Here is a 20,908-nt window from a genome sequence, read left to right as displayed (position 1 = left end):
TTTGACTATCTAGTGTTTATACCATAATATTAATGTTTTAGATTCCGTAGTTTATCTTGCAAGAAGATTGACTGAAACATTAGGACTAATAAACCAATAATCAACATAAGAATATCAACTTAATACTATATTTTTTTCATGAAAAGTGTGAAAAAAAAAATGAAAAAAATTATAATGTAGTCATACGAAGTTGGTACCGAGAATGTTATTGACACGTGATCAGCACAAAAGAAAACAGAGGTCACGTTGCTCATTTCAATTTATTTGGAGAGGTTCTTAATATTTCTTGGCATCAAAGTATTTCAAAAACATAATTGTTCTTCCAAACTTTAAAAGGTTATGGAAGTTATTAGAAACGTAGTTTGTCAACTTAGTCATGAAAAGTGTTGAAATTGATACATACACTGAAGTCTTATCAAAGTTTATGTTTTGATTCAGAATATATTGTGACATGTCTGTTGAAGAATAAGGGAGAATTGGTATTTAATTTTTTAATATTTAACTCTTTTTCTTTTAGATTATTTTTGTTTTATAGTCAAGTATTTTTTATTTTTGAGTGTTTAAAATAAGTATTTATTCTTTCAGTAAAACTTATAAGAAAATGGAAATAAAGCTGCTGCATATGAAAATTAATATAACATGAAAAACATGAATGAAAAACATACAGTACATTGGTTTCGTAAAGGTTTGAGGCTTCATGACAATCCTAGCTTGAGACAGAGCTTAAAAGGAGCTACAACGTTTCGATGCATCTTTATAGTTGATCCTTGGTTTGCTGGAGCTTCTAACGTCGGTATAAATAAATGGAGGTAATTTTGCGATGTTAAGTGTTTCTGTGTATCTACGTCTTTGATAATAATATTCATTTAAAACTGCAACCTTTAGGTCGACTAGTTAAATTTTTAACTTTTTTTTTTTTAAATCCGTGAGTTTCAATTGAAAGACATGGAAAGATAATCCTGTATAACAGGTTCTATAGGGGTTAGCCAGATGCCTAAGCATCCAGATGCTCAATTGAAGAATCGTCATCCCTTTCTGCTCTTATTTTACTTTTATAAAAAGGGAGCTATCTTGATTATGTATAATGTAAATTAGTTGGAAGGGTAAATGTTGTATTATTCATTTTTCCTGTTCAGTATCAATTGGGTAATGAGTAAATCTGCACAAGAATGTGAAGATTTTTATTTTCGCAATCTTTTAAAGTCTCTCACATTTTCCTTTTGCGCTTTTTTTTAAATTAGCATATTACATTATTTATTTAATGTTTTATCAAACATAAAATTTTGGGTTTAATCTTCTGTAATACGGTTAGGTTTCTTCTGGAATGTTTGGAAGATTTGGATTGTAGCCTAAGAAAACTCAACTCAAGATTGTTTGTAATTAGGGGCCAGCCAGCAGATATTTTGCCAAAACTTCTTAAGGTATGTAATACCATCCCATATATTTGTTTACCAGGTAAATCTATTAATGTATATAAAACTATTAAGGATACCAGGCTAAACTATTAAAATTGGTATGTTCATATTTTTTATCTTTGTCTAGAAGATATGAACTTGATCGAAATAAATTTTGTGTTTAATTTTACCTACATGAATATATTTGTGTTAAAGGAATGGGGAACCACTTGTCTTTCTTTTGAAGAAGATCCAGAGCCGTTTGGAAGAGTTCGAGATCAAAATATTATGGCACTATGTAAGTCAATGGGTATTACTGTAGTCACATCGATTGCCCATACATTGTATAAATTAGAAACGTAAGTTAAAACTGTTGATATTTTATTTAGTTTGTTCCTTCATTCAATTATGTATGTTCGTAATTACTTTTTGGAAACTAACAAACGTTTGATTTAATATATATATATATATATATATATATATATATATATATATATATACAGTTTTGGTTAAGTATAAAATGGGAAAATATATATTGAAAAAATGGTCGTTAATGAAGATAAATGCAAATATTAATTAATAAAGACAATTATTTTAAAAAAAGGTAAAGTAATTGCCTATTTTTTCAGATGGGCTTTACGTCCAACTATCAATTAGGTGTCCTAGTCGGAGGCGACTAGCAAACATACTTCACTGCAAATTTCTTTTATTAGCCTCTAAATAAAATCCAAGGCCTAAGACCGCGGGAATCGAACCCAGTACCACAATGCATATTAGCTTTGCAGGTTTCGCCTCATAACCGTTCGGCTACCTAAAGACAATTATTATTATATATTGAAAAAAATGTTATCAATGAGGACCAAGTATGTCCTTCTCCTCGCCCAAGATACCTAATTTGTATTTGGATGTTAAGTCCCTCCTGGAAAAATAGGCAATTAAAAGTAATTGCCTTTACCTTATTTTTAATTTTATTATAATATAATATTTAAAAAAACAAATAAAATAAAGAAAAGATTAGTCACTAATGGAATTAAAGTATGGTATACGTTATTATAACATACAAAACTAGAAATGGAGACTGTCACAGAATAGTTTACTACCTTATTGTTCTTTACTAAATATAGGTAAAATAGTTTATGTATCAGTTAATATAGTAAACTTACTTTTTGCAGAATAATAGAAAAAAATGGTGGCAAAGCTCCTTTAACGTATCACCAGTTTCAATCGATTGTATCCAGTCTAGATCCTCCACCACCTCCAGAATCTCCAGTTTGTTCGGCAACTGTTGGTTCTGCTGTTACTATAATATCAGAAGATCATGACGAAAAGTATGGGGTTCCAACCCTAGAGGAACTTGGTAACTGTAATCAAGTATAGAAGTTTATTAGATTTTAATTTTAATATAACTGTAACACAGTATTTCTTCCATGGTTCCCAGGTTTTGATACAGATGGTTTGGGACCTGGAGTTTGGCAAGGTGGTGAATCAGAAGCGCTATCTCGATTGGAACGTCATCTAGAACGAAAAGTAAATTTATTTTTATCATTAATTTGTCATACTCTTAGTCTGTTTACTTTTCTGATATGAATTTAGAAAATATCTCTATTTAACACGATTGTGAAACATTTTAGCTTATACTTTTAACTGATCCGATGACGACGAGGGTTAATCCTAACAAACTGCTAGAAAATCAATTCGGTTTTAGATAGGATCGCAGCTATTTAAAATCTGTTATTCTGTTATATCTGTACTAAATGTTAAATAAAAGCTAAAAAGATGAAAATCTTGAAGACTGACTTTATAAATCTCACGTTATTGTGGCAAAATCTATATCAAGTGGAAATCAGCTCCAAATAATTAAAATCCTTGGAACTTTTTTTAAATGAAATTTCTTTATAACCCTAAGGAACATTAATTCCGAAAAGGGGTTCTGGGTCCTTATCCATATACTTCCTTTTAATTATTTATAACAGGTATAACTTTATTTCTAGCGGATCTCATGATGTAAATATTATTAAAGATATAGATTTACATTTGCTTCTATATGCCCATGACTTTACTATTTTAGTTACGAGTATTAATCGTTCATTTTCTGCCCAGACTTCAAATTAGCATTACTTTAATAAACTCTATTTGAGAAGGTTTCAAACGCAAAAGGAGCAACATTTAATGAAAGTATTATCTAATAAGGAAATTTCATAATTATTTCTGATACATGTTACATAGTATGTGCTTTCTTTCTAGGCATGGGTAGCTTCTTTCGGTCGTCCTAAGATGACTCCGCAATCACTGCTTCCATCTCAAACTGGATTAAGCCCTTACCTGAGGTTTGGCTGCCTCTCAACAAGGTTGTTTTATTACCAGTTAAACGACCTCTATAGAAAGGTAATCATTAAAAATAAATTGTATTGTCCCGAAATCGACTTCTTTTATTAGTAGAAAGAACATTTTTCTTCATTTTTTAAAATTGTGTTTTCAGGTCCCAAGAGTCATTATTTTTTATTTCGTTCTTCGAACGGGCCGCCCCCCGCGCATATATTTATAAATACTTACCATGAAGCACAATTCGGTAAAGAAAAACTGGAATATGTCGTAAAGGATCTGATTCTAAGATTTCAATCAAAACACCTTCGATCACTCTAGTGAAAACTGCAATGATAGGATGATCCGCAGAGTTAAAGATTGCTTGATTTTCTTTGAAACATTTATGGTTTCATTTTATCTTCCTGAATATAAGGTCCAGAGTTACCACATTTTGAATAAACTGTATGTGATATTTTTTTCATTGGAGATGCTTCAGGAACTGGAGCACTCTGAGAGCAATGACCCTTTACAACACTTTGAACCCGGGGCCTTCGGCTCACCTTTCAGAGCGCCAACAATGAATTAACCCACTCGCTTACTATACTTATTATTAGATTGATTATTTCTCCTTAATATAGCCATTAATCTTAATTTTCCAAGAAATCTAGCTATCTAAGAAATAAGCTAAGCTACTAATAAAAAAATAATAATGTTTCATTTTTATTAAATAATAACATAACAGTTACGTTGCTGATGAATGTTCCAATTTTAATTTAATTTAGTCAGCTTTCTCTGGTCACAGACAACAGAATTTTACTTTTATAGAAGAAATCATGGCTATTTAAATGTTTTGCGAAGTCCGAAAGTGTATCGGCTCTGCTCTTAGGAATTTTTCTTGCTTTTTTGAAGTAATGCATAGTACTATATAGTAATGGGCAATCACATAAGTCTCAGAGACTTTATGGATCTTAATTACCTTCGTGGTCAACATCGATTTCTGCAGACAGTGCTACGTTGGATAGTATTTTTCACGTCGCGTCACGCACCATTCGACCTCTTCTTCACATATTTAATGAACTACATATGTATATTTTTATATAGATCTTAAATTTTTTGAATAAATAAAAATCAATAAAACAAATGTAACATAACTAGTACTATTATTTACTTTTTGTAAATGATTTAAGGCGCGTCAACATCTGAGGTTATTGGCGCCCGGACCTTTTTTCAGTCCACTGCCAGCCTCCGGACAGTGTTCTGTCGTTACGAACAACACTGTCCATCGCCGGTCAGTGAGCTGTAAGATGCTCGAAAGTATAAAAAAATAAAAAAATTGATAAGTAATAATTATTATTATTTATTATTTTGAGTGTGTCTTTATTTTTATTTAAACTTGGAAATTTAATATTATGTATTATTTTTAGATAAAGAAGGCTGTGCCACCTCTGTCGCTACATGGTCAAATATTATGGCGAGAATTTTTTTATTGTGCTGCTACAAGGAATCCTAATTTCGACAGAATGGTTGGAAATCCTATTTGTGTTCAAGTACCATGGGACAGAAATCCTGAGGCTCTTGCCAAGTGGGCTAATGTAAGCATAGTGCGTGAATTAAATAGGATAGTTGGTATCTGAGATTATTTTCTAGACATAAAGCCTATTATTCCTGCTAATGTGGGAAACTATACCTTTGAATTTTCCTTCTTAGTTGTAGTGTTCCTTTTCGCAGTTTTGACAGATTTCATCCATCCTCAGAATTCGCTTTAATAATATTGTTTATTAAAAAGGGAATGGTAATCTCAGATACTTCATAAGTACAGGAAATAATTATCAAGGTTTAGTCCAAACGAGAATGGTAATTTTTGTTTTTGGTCAGGTGAGATTATGCCACTAGGTTTCCCACTGAGCGCGTTTTCAAAATGTTTACGGTTTCACTTATCTTTAACAGTTGCAAAATTAAGGGAGCAGTTAAAAATTAAGGTAGAAACAAGTTTAACGGATTCTAAAAAAAAAAAGACGGTGTGAAAATAATCCAGAAACTTTTATACCTGTGACTATAACCTCACCCATCTAATTTTATTTATTTATTTGGGTTACCAAAATGAAAATTACTAATTGTAACCTTAATAATCAGCACGAGAAACTCGTGAACTTTTTGACATTAGTTTTTTGTTTGCACTCGTTACTGTGAAATCTATTTTCAGTTAATTTTGCGATTAACGGTATGTGTAAGTAAAGACGTCAAATCACAAATGTGATACGACTGATCTGGAGTTATTTTAGTAAAGAATTTGTTATGTTTTGTGTATAGCAAACTAATATTTCCAGAATTCTAATTTTCTGTTTTAATTAAAAGCTGACGAAAGCATTTTATCGTCTTTAAAGTGTAGTTTTATCCATGGTTAATTTTTTTTTCTTTATTTATATGACAGGGCCAAACAGGATTTCCTTGGATAGATGCAATTATGACCCAGTTACGCGAAGAAGGTTGGATTCATCATTTGGCAAGACACGCAGTTGCTTGTTTCCTTACAAGAGGTGATTTATGGATATCATGGGAGGAGGGAATGAAGGTATCGCTTTTATATCCTAATTTATTATTATTTTAATTTTTTAAAATAAAAATATTGTTTTTGTTAAAATTTAACTCAAAACATTTTTCAGGTTTTTGATGAATTACTTCTAGATGCTGATTGGTCCGTCAATGCAGGAATGTGGATGTGGCTATCATGTTCATCTTTTTTCCAGCAATTCTTTCATTGTTATTGTCCAGTTCGTTTTGGAAGAAAAGCAGACCCTAATGGAGATTATATTAGGTACGTTGCTTGCAGAAAAGCATTTTAAGATTAGAAAAAAAGGAATGAATTTCAGAAGAATTGTAACCTTCATATAACCGATCTGGTTACGCTATCTACACTTTTGTTTTCCTACACGACCTGTGCTATTGTGTCTATATAAAAGCAGCTTTTTAGGGTCTTTGAACAGTCTTAGGGTCTTTCTCTTCTAGCGATAGTATCAAAATGTTAGCATTTGCCAACGACTGCCCACTCTTTTTGTGCATCGATACCTAGCTTTGAGTCTTTTCAAACTATAATTACAACTTTATTAAATAGGATACATGGCAGGGCATTCCTTAGTCCCATTCATGTCCTGAGAGTTCCTGAGACTAAAATCAGTTAAGGCAATCCGTCCTTCCGTAGAAAAGTTAAGCAGTCATAACAAATAGGCCGGCGTTCCTAACTAGAACCACTCCTTTGTCCAATTTTAACCGAGTTCCTTTTACATAACGTAATATTCTACGTGTATCCTACAAAATATATGATAACACTTTATACGCTGTAGTCAATACGGATGTGAATCATTTGTAGCTAGTTTGAAGTATTGTTTCAGTGGATCAGAGATAACGCCAATTTAGTGTTGTCATTCTATAGGCATATTTTTTATGCTTAACACATCAACTCTATGGTGAGAAAGTTCTTCAAAAAAACTCTTAGACGCTTCTTTTAATAGCTCCGCAGTAATTCCATTGTTTACTTGGGCTTTTAGCTGTTTTAGCCCCATCTATTTCTTTGTTACTTACTTCATTGTGATTATTATTCGTCAAATACTCAACCCTTCTCCTTTTGATTTATATTGACTCCAATAATATTTCCACTTTCATCCCCATCAGAGTTGGGCACTGATTAAAAAAAAAATTAAATTCTAAATTTAATTGATTAAATTTATTTTTAATTTTAATCAGAATTTAATCGTAATTTTAATCATATGACAATTATTTAATCAATTAAATTTCAGATTTAATCGTTAATCAAACTAATTTAATCAAACTAAAAAAAATTATGATTAAATCTGAGAATTAAATTGAACTTTCATTTTAATCACCGAATTAGTTCAATTTCAATCGTAAATCAAACTAATTTAATCATCCACTTTTATGGCTTTTCAACCAATGGTTCGAACCACGTTTTGGCGAAGCCCTTTTTTAAGCGTCTCCAATAAATACTTTTCGGTTAATTTTTGTAGACTTGGACTTCTTCCCGAGTCTCTAGACCAGTGGTTCTTAACCTTTTCATAGACGCGGAACACAATTATATGTATATATTTTTCTCGCGGAACACTAACATTAAATAATTTGAAATTTGGTATTTAGCAAGAACATAAAACTAAATTCAAATTAAAAAAAAAAGGAACAATTTTTTTGTTTTTGTATCTAAAGCGTAAATAAACTTAAAATTGAAATTTCGCGGAATACATGGACCATATTCGCAGAACACCGGTTAAGAACGACCGCTTTATATCATCTAAAATTATAGATCTGTGCACAAAACAACTATAGTTTATAATTGAGAAAAACAAAGTGTACAAGAGAAAAAAATTCCATATCAATACGTAGTTCACAGTGGGAGATATAGTACGGCCACAATTTTACAGAATTTCATGACCCAAAAAATTTTCAACCCTGTATATCTTCTACCTTTTTAGATCTGTGCATATAAAAACTATAGTTTATAATTGACAAAGACAAAGTGTACAAGAGAACAAAATTCCATATCAATACGTGGTTCACAGTGGGAGATCTAGAACGGCCATAATTTTACAGAATTTCATGACCCAAAAAATTTTCAACCCTTTATATCTTCTACCTTTTTAGATCTGTGCACAAAATAACTATAGTTTATAATTGAGAAAAACAAAGTGTACAAGAGAACAAAATTCCATATCAATACGTGGTTCACAGTGGAAGATATAGAACGGTTATAACATTACAGAATTTCATGACCCAAAAAATTTTCAACCCTTTATATCCTCTACCTTTTTAGATCTGTGCACAAAATAACTATAGTTTATAATTGAGAAAAACAAAGTGTACAAGAGAACAAAATTCCATATCAATACGTGGTTCACAGTGGAAGATATAGAACGGCCATAATTTTAAAGAATTTCATGACCCAAAAAACTTTCAACCCTTTATATCTTCTACCTTTTTAGATCTTGCACAAAATAACTAAAGTTTATAATTGAGAAAAACAAAGTGTACAAGAGAACAAAATTCCATACCAATACGTGGTTCACAGTGGGAGATATAGAACGGCCATTATTTTACAGAATTTCATGACCCAAAAAATTTTCAACCCGTTCTATCTTCAACCTTTTTAGATCTGTGCACAAAATAACTACAGTTTATAATTGAGAAAAACAAAGTGTACAAGAGAACAAAATTCCATATCAATACGTGGTTCACAGTGGGAGATATAGAACGGCCATAACATTACAGAATTTCATGACCCAAAAAATTTTCAACCCTTTATATCTTCTACCTTTTTAGATCTGTTCACAAAATAACTATAGTTTATAATTGAGAAAAACAAAGTGTACAAGTGAACAAAATTCCATACCAATACGTGATTCACAGTGGGAGATATAGAACGGCCATTATTTTACAGAATTTCATGACCCAAAAAATTTTCAACCCTTTATATCTTCTACCTTTTTAGATCTGTGCACAAAATAACTACAGTTTATAATTGACAAAGACAAAGTGTACAAGAGAACAAAATTCCATACCAATACGTGGTTCACAGTGGGAGTTATAGAACGGCCATAATTTTACAGAATTTCATGACCCAAAAAATTTTCAACCCTTTATTTCTTCTACCATTTTAGATCTGTGCACAAAATAACTGTAGTTTATAATTGAGAAAAACAAAGTGTACAAGAGAACAAAATTCCATATCAATACGTGGTTCACAGTAGAAGATATAGAACGGCCATAATTTTACAGAATTTCATGACCCAAAAAATTTTCAACCCTTTATATCTTCTACCTTTTTAGATCTGTGCACAAAATAACTATAGTTTATAATTGAGAAAAACAAAGTGTACAAGAGAACAAAATTCCATATCAATACGTGGTTCACAGTGGAAGATATAGAACGGTTATAACATTACAGATTTTCATGACCCAAAAAATTTTCAACCCTTTATATCCTCTACCTTTTTAGATCTGTGCACAAAATAACTATAGTTTATAATTGAGAAAAACAAAGTGTAATAGAGAACAAAATTCCATATCAATACGTGGTTCACAGTAGAAGATATAGAACGGCCATAATTTTACAGAATTTCATGACCCAAAAAATTTTCAACCCTTTATATCTTCTACCTTTTTAGATCTGTGCACAAAATAACTATAGTTTATAATTGAGAAAAACAAAGTGTACAAGAGAACAAAATTCCATATCAATACGTGGTTCACAGTGGGAGATCTAGAACAGCCATAATTTTACAAAATTTCATGACCCAAAAAATTTTCAACCCTTTATATCTTCTACCTTTTTAGATCTGTGCACAAAATAACTATAGTTTATAATTGAGAAAAACAAAGTGTACAAGAGAACAAAATTCCATACCAATACGTGGTTCACAGTGGGAGATATAGAACGGCCATTATTTTACAGAATTTCTTGACCCAAAAAATTTTCAACCCGTTCTATCTTCAACCTTTTTAGATCTGTGCACAAAATAACTAAAGTTTATAATTGAGAAAAACAAAGTGTACAAGAGAACAAAATTCCATATCAATACGTGGTTCACAGTGGGAGATCTAGAACGGCCATAAATTTACAAAATTACATGACCCAAAAAATTTTCAACCCTTTATATCTTCTACCTTTTTAGATCTGTGCACAAAATAACTATAGTTTATAATTGAGAAAAACAAAGTGTACAAGAGAACAAAATTCCATATCAATACGTGATTCACAGTGGGAGATATAGAACGGCCATTATTTTACAGAATTTCATGACCCAAAAAATTTTCAACGCTTTATATCTTCTACCTTTTTAGATCTGTGCACAAAATAACTACAGTTTATAATTGGCAAAGACAAAGTGTACAAGAGAACAAAATTCCATATCAATACGTGGTTCACAGTGGAAGATATAGAACGGCAATAATTTTAAAGAATTTCATGACCCAAAAAATTTTCAACTCTTTATATCTTCTACCTTTTAAGATCTGCGCACAAAATAACTATAGTTTATAATTGAGAAAAACAAAGTGTATAAGAGAACAAAATTCCATATCAATACGTGTTTCACAGTGGGAGATATAGAACGGCCATAATTTTAAAGAATTTCATGACCCAAAAAATTTTCAACCCTTTATATCTTCTACCGTTTTAAATCTGTGCACAAAATAACTACAGTTTATAATTGACAAAGACAAAGTGTACATGAGAACAAAATTCCATACCAATACATGGTTCACAGTGGGAGTTATAGAACGGCCATAATTTTACAGAATTTCATGACCCAAAAAATTTTCAACCCTTTATTTCTTCTACCATTTTAGATCTGTGCACAAAATAACTGTAGTTTATAATTGAGAAAAACAAAGTGTACAAGAGAACAAAATTCCATATCAATACGTGATTCACAGTGGGAGATATAGAACGGCCATTATTTTACAGAATTTCATGACCCAAAAAATTTTCAACCCTTTATATCTTCTACCTTTTTAGATCTGTGCACAAAATAACTACAGTTTATAATTGACAAAGACAAAGTGTACAAGAGAACAAAATTCCATATCAATACGTGGTTCACAGTAGAAGATATAGAACGGCCATAATTTTACAGAATTTCATGACCCAAAAAATTTTCAACCCTTTATATCTTCTACCTTTTTAGATCTGTGCACAAAATAACTATAGTTTATAATTGAGAAAAACAAAGTGTACAAGAGAACAAAATTCCATATCAATACGTGGTTCACAGTGGGAGATCTAGAACGGCCATAATTTTACAAAATTTCATGACCCAAAAAATTTTCAACCCTTTATATCTTCTACCTTTTTAGATCTGTGCACAAAATAACTACAGTTTATAATTGACAAAGACAAAGTGTACAAGAGAACAAAATTCCATATCAATACGTGGTTCACAGTAGAAGATATAGAACGGCCATAATTTTACAGAATTTCATGACCCAAAAAATTTTCAACCCTTTATATCTTCTACCTTTTTAGATCTGTGCACAAAATAACTATAGTTTATAATTGAGAAAAACAAAGTGTACAAGAGAACAAAATTCCATATCAATACGTGGTTCACAGTGGGAGATCTAGAACGGCCATAATTTTACAAAATTTCATGACCCAAAAAAATTTCAACCCTTTATATCTTCTACCTTTTTAGATCTGTGCACAAAATAACTATAGTTTATAATTGAGAAAAACAAAGTGTACAAGAGAACAAAATTCCATACCAATACGTGGTTCACAGTGGGAGATATAGAACGGCCATTATTTTACAGAATTTCATGACCCAAAAAATTTTCAACCCGTTCTATCTTCAACCTTTTTAGATCTGTGCACAAAATAACTAAAGTTTATAATTGAGAAAAACAAAGTGTACAAGAGAACAAAATTCCATATCAATACGTGGTTCACAGTGGGAGATCTAGAACGGCCATAATTTTACAAAATTTTTATGACCCAAAAAATTTTCAACCCTTTATATCTTCTACCTTTTAAGATCTGCGCACAAAATAACTACTAGTTTATAATTGAGAAAAACAAAGTGTATAAGAGAACAAAATTCCATATCAATACGTGTTTCACAGTGGGAGATATAGAACGGCCATAATTTTAAAGAATTTCATGACCCAAAAAATTTTCAACCCTTTATATCTTCTACCTTTTAAGATCTGCGCACAAAATAACTATAGTTTATAATTGAGAAAAACAAAGTGTATAAGAGAACAAAATTCCATATCAATACGTGTTTCACAGTGGGAGATATAGAACGGCCATAATTTTAAAGAATTTCATGACCCAAAAAATTTTCAACCCTTTATATCTTCTACCGTTTTAAATCTGTGCACAAAATAACTACAGTTTATAATTGACAAAGACAAAGTGTACATGAGAACAAAATTTCATATCAATAGGTGGTTCACAGTGGAAGATATAGAACGGCCATAATTTTACAGAATTTCATGACCCAAAACATTTTCAACCCTTTATATCTTCTACCTTTTTAGATCTGTGCACAAAATAACTATAGTTTATAATTGAGAAAAACAAAGTGTACAAGAGTACAAAATTCCATACCAATACGTGGTTCACAGTGGGAGATATAGAATGGCCATTATTTTACAGAATTTCATGACCCAAAAATTTTCAACCCGTTATATCTTCTACCTTTTTAGATCTGTGCACAAAATAACTACAGTTTATAATTGACAAAGACAAAGTGTACAAGAGAACAAAATTCCATATCAATACGTGGTTCACAGTGGGAGTTTTAGAACGGCCATAATTTTACGAAATTTCATGACCCAAAAAATTTTCAACCCTGTATATCTTCTACCTTTTTAAATCTGTGCACCAAATAACTATAGTTTATAATTGAGAAAAACAAAGTGTACAAGAGAACAAAATGCCATACCAATACATGGTTCACAGTGGGAGTTTTAGAACGGTTATAATTTTACATAATTTCATAACCCTAAAAATTTTCAACCCTTTATATCTTCTACCTTTTTAGATCTGTGCAAAATAACTATAGGTTAATAATTGAGAAAAACAAAGTGTACAAGAGGACAAAATTCCATACCAATACGTGGTTCACAGTGGGAGATATAGAACGGCCATTATTTTACAGAATTTCATGACCCAGAAAATTTTCAACCCTTTATATCTTCTATCTTTTTAGATCTGTGCACAAAATAACTACAGTTTATAATTGACAAAGACAAAGTGTACAAGAGAACAAAATTCCATATCAATACGTGGTTCACAGTGGAAGATATAGAACGGCCATAATTTTAAAGAATTTCATGACCCAAAACATTTTCAACCCTTTATATATTCTACCTTTTTAGATCTGTGCACAAAATAACTATAGTTTATAATTGAGAAAAACAATGTGTATAAGAGAACAAAATTCCATATCAATACGTGGTTCACAGTGGGAGATATAGAACGGCCATAATTTTACAGAATTTCATGACCCAAAAAATTTTCAACCCTTTATATCTTCTACCTTTTTAGATCTGTGCACAAAATAACTATAGTTTATAATTGAGAAAAACAAAGTGTACAAGAGAACCAAATTCCATACCAATACGTGGTTCACAGTGGGAGATATAGAACGGCCATAATTTTACAAAATTTCATGACCCAAAAAATTTTCAACCCTTTATATCTTCTACATTTATAGATCTGTGCACAAAATAACTATAGTTTATAATTGAGGAAAACAAAGTGTACAAGAAACAAAATTTCATACGAATACGTGGTTCACAGTGTGAGATATAGAACGGCCATAATTTTACAGAATTTCATGACCCAAAAAATTTTCAATTCTTTATATCAGTGGTTCTTAACCCTTTCATAGACGCGGAACACAATTATATGTATATATTTTTCTCACGGAACAGTAACATTAATTAATTTGAAATTCGGTATTTAGCAAGAACTTAAAATTAAATTTAAATTAAAAAAAAAGGAACTATTTTTGGTTTTCGTATCTTTCCTAAGTTTGTGAATTTCAATACATTTAAAATTGAAATTTTGCGGTACACTTGGACCATATTCGCGGAACACCACTGTTCCGCGGAACACCGGTTAAGAACCACTGCTCTAGACGTATATACGAGGGTCGTTTGAAAAGTCCGTGCAAAGTCAGAGAGATAGCACTACTGGCGCGTATCGAGGTTATGTTTAGTTAGTAGCATCTCTTGGAAGAACACACATCAAGTTTCAGCCAGATCGGTCTATTTCTTTGTGTTTGGCATTCGTTTGAATCGAGGAAGTCGAGTGATTTTCAAAAAATGGACGTAAAAGAATTTCGTGTGTTGATAAAACTCTACTTTATGAAAGGCAAAATGCCTCAGGAGACTAAAGAGAAGCTTGATAAACATTATGGTGACTCTGCACCTTCGATTAGAACAGTTTATAAGGGGTTTCAAAATTTTCGGAGTGGCCATATGTGCACAAGTGACGCTGAACGTTCTGGACGCCCTGTTGAGGTTACTAATCCAGAAATCATTGATAAAATCCATGATATGGTGATGGATGACAGAAGAGTGAAGGTGCGTGAGATTGCTAGTGCTGTGGGCATCTCGAATGAACGGGTACATAATATTTTGCATCAACATTTGGACATGACAAAGCTATCCGCAAGATGGGTGCCGCGATTGCCCACGCTTGACCAAAAACGAAATCGTGTGAAGTGTTGCAAGGACGGTTTGCAGCTATTCCAGAAGAATCCGCAGGACTTTAAGCGTCGTTTCGTCACTGTGGATGAAACATGGATACATCACTACACTCCTGAGACCAAAGAACAATCTAAACAATGCGTTACCAAGGGGGAATCTGCGCCAAAAAAGGCGAAGACCGTTCCTTCGGCCGGAATGATTATGGCGACTGTCTTTTGGGATTCGCAAGGAATAATCCTCATCGACTATCTGGAAAAGGGTAAAACTATTACAGGTGCATATTATTAATCGTTATTGGACCGTTTGAAAACCGAGCTGCAAGAAAAACGCCCACGATTGGCCCACAAAAAAGTCTTTTTCCATCACGACAACGCACCAGCTCACACCTCAGCAGTTGTGGTCGCAAAATTAATGGAAATAGGGTTCCAACTCGTTTCACATCCCCCCTATTCTCCAGACTTGGCTCCCTCGGACTACTATTTGTTCCCCAATATGAAGAAATGGCTGGCGGGAAAAAGATTTTATTCAAACGAGGAGGTGATTGCAGAAACAAATGGTTATTTTTCAGACTTGGACAAATCCTATTATTCGGAAGGGATCAACAAACTAGAGCAGCGTTGGACGAAGTGTATAAGCCTAAAAGGAGACTATGTTGAAAAATAAAAAAGGTTTACCCCCAAAAATTAAGTAGTTTTTATTTTTGCACGGACTTTTCAAACGACCCTCGTAGGACCACCTTACACTCACATTTAACATGTTTACCACTCACTAGACTTCGATAGGACCACTTTGCACTAACATTTAACCATGTTGGCGACTCATTAGACTTATATAGGGCTACCTTACACTCACATTTAACATGTTTACCACTCACTAGACTTATATACGGTCTACCGGAAAGTTCTGTCCGTTTTTGGAATAAAACAAAATACAAATTTTTCTTACCAATAAACTTTATAAACTTTATTAAATAATATAATTGCCATTATTATTAATGATATCTCGCCAGCGTGAGCGCAATTTATGTTTTTCATTTTTGAAAAATGTATTATTTTTTAAGGCGAGAAATTGAACCAGTACTTGTTTGATATCTACTTCATTTTTAAATGTTTCGCCCTTCAACAAATTTTGTAAGGACAAAAACAAGTGATAGTCGGAGGGTGTTAAGTTCGGGGAATATGGTGGATGCGGCAGAATTTTCCAGCCTTGTTCTGCAATTTTTAGACGAGTCTTTAAAGCAGCATTTGGCCTGGCATTATCATGATGCAGTTCTTCTTATTGAACATCGCCGGCCTTTTTTCTTGGACTGCTGACTTTAAATTATGCATTTGCTAACAATACTTCTACGAATTTAGCTTTTCGTTCGGTTTTAAAAGCTCATAATGTGTAGGTCCTCGAATGTCCCACTATATACACAACATTCTCTTATTCAGAGTGAAATTAGGTTTACAGGTGGAAGGGCTAGGTTTTCCGGGTTCACAATATGTCCTTTTCCTTACGATGTTTTCGTAAGTAATCTACTTTTCATCCCCAGTTATCATCCGGTTCAAGAAGAGCTCGATTTTGACCTCGAACTACGGATTTAACCCCAATAGACTATTTTCAGGGGGGATATTTAAAAAATAAAGTGTACCGTAACCTTAATCCCTTGGCTTCAATCGAAGATCTGGAATATCGAATAGCTCTAGCCTGCCTAGATCTGGTTTGTTCCATTTGAAAAAAAACTTAGATACTGTATCTGGGGAAATTGGGGTTTAAAAAATGGGTCAATTACTGAAAAAAACTAGATTTGATTAAATACGTGTTTTCTATTTTTTTGAAATTTCTCGCCGTTTAAAAAAAAAAGTGGGTGGAACACATAACTCTTGTCACCCTGTTCATAAGTCTATTGAGTCGCTAACTAGGTTAAATGTGAGTGTAAGGTAGTCCTATCTAAGTACAGTGAGTGGTAAACTTGGTTAAATGTTAGAGTAAGGTGGTCCTAACTAAGTATAATGTGTGGTAAACATTGTTAAATGTGAGTGTAAGGTGCTCCTATCTAAGTATAGTGAGTGGTAAACATGGTTAAATGTAATGTGGTCCTATCTAAGTATAGTGAGTGGTAAACATGGTTAAATGTGAGTGTAAGGTGGTCCTATTTAAGCATAATGAGTGGTAAACATGGTTAAATGTAATGTGGTCCTATCTAAGTATAGTGAGTGGTAAACATGGTTAAATGTGAGTGTAAGGTGGTCCTATTTAAGCATAATGAGTGGTAAACATGGTTAAATGTGAGTGTAAGGTGGTCCTATCTAAGTATAGTGAGTGGTAAACATGGTTAAATGTGAGTAAGGTGGTCCTATCAAAGTCTAGTGAGTGGTAAACATGGTTAAATGTGAGAGTAAGGTGGTCCTATTTAAGTCTAGTGAGTCGCCAACATGGTTAAATGTGAGTGTAAGGTGGTCCTATATAAGTCTTTAGAGTCACCAACATGGTATAGATGAGACACCAGACTGGTAGAATGAAGGTGCCAAGTTTGGGAAAAGTTATAATATTGATAGAAAAGAGGCACCAGCTAGGCGGAATAAAGATGCATTGGTCCGATTCTGGTTTAACCATTGGCAATGTTTGGTTTTAAAAATTTAATCTCTCAAATTTTGATTAAATTAAAAAATTTAATCGTCCAAAGTGATTAAAACTAAATTTGGAATTTAATTCAATCAATTAAAATTCTGATTATTTAATTTTAATCTTAATTTTTAGTTATGATTAAAAATTTTAATTGATTAAATTCCGATTAAATTAAAAGTGAATTTAATTTTAATCAACTAATTTTGGCCATTAAATTTTTTAATTTTAATCATGATTAAAATTAAATTTCGGTTTAATTCAATTGTTTTTTAATTGATTAAATTTTTGCCCAACTCTGATCCCCATCCTATCTTTGAAGAAATAATTGTTTGTCCTGAATTATGCATAACGAGGACGCTTGACAATCCTACCATACGAGTAAGTGTACATGCTTGCGAAGAAGTTTTTAAATATGATCACTCGCCTAAAAAAGTTTTGGCATAAGGTAGACAGTATTTTTATTTTATTTCTCAAGTCTTATTCTCTTTGTTACGATAAAAGTAAAAAATTCTAATAGTAAAAAAAATAAATAAATAATTAGAATCGTGATAATTACGTTTAAATAATTTCAGGAAATATCTTCCAGTCTTAAAAAATATGCCAACCAAGTATATTCATGAACCATGGAATTGTCCAGAAAACGTTCAGAAGGCTTCAAAGTGCATAATTGGTGTGGAATATCCAATGCCCATGTTAAATCACAACCTGGTAGCTAGGCATAATATTGAAAGAATGAAGCAAGTGTACCAACAATTAATTAAGTATAAAGGTAAATCATATTAATAGATGATAAATCATTCAAATTTACGTTACAGTTTGTATCAGATAATGATGTTAGTTATTTGCCTGTGAATGTCTTACTTTTCTTTTCTTTTTTATATTTTGAGTATATTAAATGTAAAATTAAGAAAGTGTGTTCTGTTTCCGGTTACTTAGTCTATTAGTGTTATATTTTTTCAAATGAAATGAAGTCTGTATAGTAAAGTAGCTATGCAGTTACATTGTAATAATTTGATTTACGAGTACGATGGTCAGTAGTCTTTGACGAGAAAATATCTCCCCTAACTGTGCACTGAAAAAGGCTATGCAATTTGCGAGCTAATGACCTTAGATGTAAGTAAAGTAATTGCCTATTTTTTCAGGCGGGCTTTACGTCCAACTACCAATTAGGTGTCGTGGACGGAGGCGACTAGTAAACATACTTTACTGTAAATTTATTTTATTAACCATTAAATAAAATCCAAGGCCTAAGACCGGGAATCAAACCCAGTACCACAATACATATTTAATGACCTTAGATGTTGACGCACCCTAAATAAAACGAAATTTGGAGTGAACTTCACATTTTCTGTTAGCTCAATTTACTTAATGAAATTTTCTCTAAGAATGCGCGAAAAAATAGCTAGAAACAATTAAATTTATTTAGTGAAATAGCTTTTTTCCTCAACCGAGATTCTTTAAATTTGTAATTTTACTTGCATATTGAATTCCTATATGTGTTTTATATGTAAATTATAGAGGAAGAACTAGCCCCACTGCTCCCTTAGAACTGTCCCATAGTGACTGCTGGTTTCCAGACAATTTTCCGTAGTGTCATGCTGTTCACATTCATGCAGATACACAAACAGCGAGCCTGACATTCTCTGACAGGCTAATTTTAAAAAAGAACTTTTTTGGTCTCAAGGGACCTCAAAACGGAGATTTCCGATGAAAACTGATACTCGAAAATCTGCGCGATCAATCACGATTCTTCTCTTACTAGTTGTATAAGTCTCCTTCTTATTGATCCTGTTATAGTAGGAAGGTGTTGTGTGTGTTTGAAGGAGTTATACTCTGTAAAAGTTATCAGATGACTGCAATGGCGCGCATACACAAAAAACGCGATATAAATGATATCTTCTTTCGCAAGATTTCTTGGTTTACAAGAAGCGGTCTTTCAGAAATTACTTTTATTCTCACTTCCTATTTTGGCGACGGTGCGAAAACCGAAGCTAGACTTTGGCCATTTTGCAATTAATGACTTAATCCTGCTCTTATGTTTTGATATTCAATTTTTTTTTTTTAATAATTATCGTTACATTCAAGAGCCTAAATATGGTTCTATTGAGATTTTTTATTGGAAATTAAGTGCAGAAGAATGGAGAAGAAGGTTATTAAAACTTTTATTAACCATCACAAACCAATATTTACCTTTTTTCTCTTCTTGTAGGAATACCCCCTGCTATAAAGTCATCTGGAAATTTCTCTGACAAGAAAAAGTATTACAAAAAAGAAAGCTCACCCTGTGACGACAATATATTTGCAACTCCAGCTCCTTACAATAAAGGGAATATTTAAATTCCTAGCTAAAGAAATGTTTTAAATTTTTGAAATCGTTTTTAAATGTTGTTTTTTATTTTTATTAATATAACAAATGTTTATAAACTAAGAAAAATATAATCAACATTATATAAATGAGCTCCAATAGATTATAAATTATTATTTTTTATTGTATAGAAAAGAGAATTCCATTTTATTGTGGTAGCTGGAAATCCACCCGAAGGTTATGTATCTCTAAAAGGTAATATTGGATATTCATCCAATAGAGTGAATGCCTAGTTTATTTATTTTAAATGTGAAATTATGTGATTTGTTTTAATTAATACTGTTAGTTATATTTTTAATAAATGTAGCAACTTTATTTTTTGTTAATTCTGTTTTTTTTTTTTTAATCAATATGTTGTGCTTATTACGTGTAAGATCGCGATTTATTTTGAAATAAATTGTTTACGTTAGTTAACTGGATCTAGGGATGATCAGTTCCGTAAGAGAAATGTTTTGTTGTATTTTAAGGAAAGGTTCGTCTGTGAATAGAATAAAAAAGTATGTGAGTCATAAATATGAAAGTAGAAGACATGAACCTGAGGGATACGAAACGACTAAATAATTGAAAAAACTAAATGACAAAGTTTAAGAGACTGAAGAGGCTTGCTTTAATTTTCCAACTTTACAAGCAATCATAATTGCAGGGCTTGAGACTTAAATGTGGACTAAAAAGATGATTGACATCAAGTCACAAATAGGATAGTTAAAATTCATGGAATAAGTTAAGAACAAGTGATAAAAAAAAAGCTTCTTCAGAATGGAAGGGGAAAAGATCAAAGTAAGGTTAATAAGAAAAGGAGCAGATTAAAGAAAGATTTAATTGACAGAGGGCAAATTGAAAGAAAGTTTGAAATATAAAGAAGAGGATAAATATGAATAAGAAAACAAAATTCTGATAAAATGCCTAATTAACTCGTCGTCTGCTCTGCAGGAAGTTCCAGAAATATTTAGGCTGAGAGAGAAGGTATTCATTAGAATATAAAAGTTCGACTAGAGGGCAACAAAGCTTG

General features: G+C 32.1%; 1 protein-coding gene across 1 annotated transcript; it reads left to right on the top strand.

The window, feature by feature from the left end:
* Positions 1-218: 218 nt before the first annotated feature.
* LOC141453381 (cryptochrome-1-like) lies at positions 219-19,991 on the top strand. Its single transcript, XM_074126544.1, has 12 exons — positions 219-479; positions 586-809; positions 1,313-1,421; positions 1,611-1,753; positions 2,567-2,751; positions 2,833-2,921; positions 3,639-3,779; positions 5,123-5,290; positions 6,130-6,270; positions 6,362-6,513; positions 18,107-18,303; positions 19,744-19,991. Exons 2-12 carry the CDS (start codon positions 640-642, stop codon positions 19,869-19,871), a joined length of 1,623 nt encoding a protein of 540 aa, XP_073982645.1. The 5' UTR covers positions 219-479; positions 586-639; the 3' UTR covers positions 19,872-19,991.
* Positions 19,992-20,908: the final 917 nt, after the last annotated feature.

Source organism: Rhodnius prolixus, unplaced genomic scaffold, assembly GCF_049639745.1.
Source record: "Rhodnius prolixus isolate KJV_2025 unplaced genomic scaffold, Rpr scaffold_3, whole genome shotgun sequence".
Lineage (NCBI taxonomy): Eukaryota > Metazoa > Arthropoda > Insecta > Hemiptera > Reduviidae > Rhodnius > Rhodnius prolixus.
Note: the sequence above shows the minus strand (reverse complement) of the source record. Positions and strands in the feature narration are given on the sequence as shown.

Coding starts and splice junctions, on each gene's coding strand:
- LOC141453381 (XM_074126544.1), top strand. CDS start 640: ATGAAAAACATGAATGAAAAACATACAGTACATTGGTTTCGTAAAGGT. Junction 1,422..1,610: donor TTTTGCCAAAACTTCTTAAG/GTATGTAATACC, acceptor TTTGTGTTAAAG/GAATGGGGAACCACTTGTCT. Junction 1,754..2,566: donor ACATTGTATAAATTAGAAAC/GTAAGTTAAAAC, acceptor TACTTTTTGCAG/AATAATAGAAAAAAATGGTG.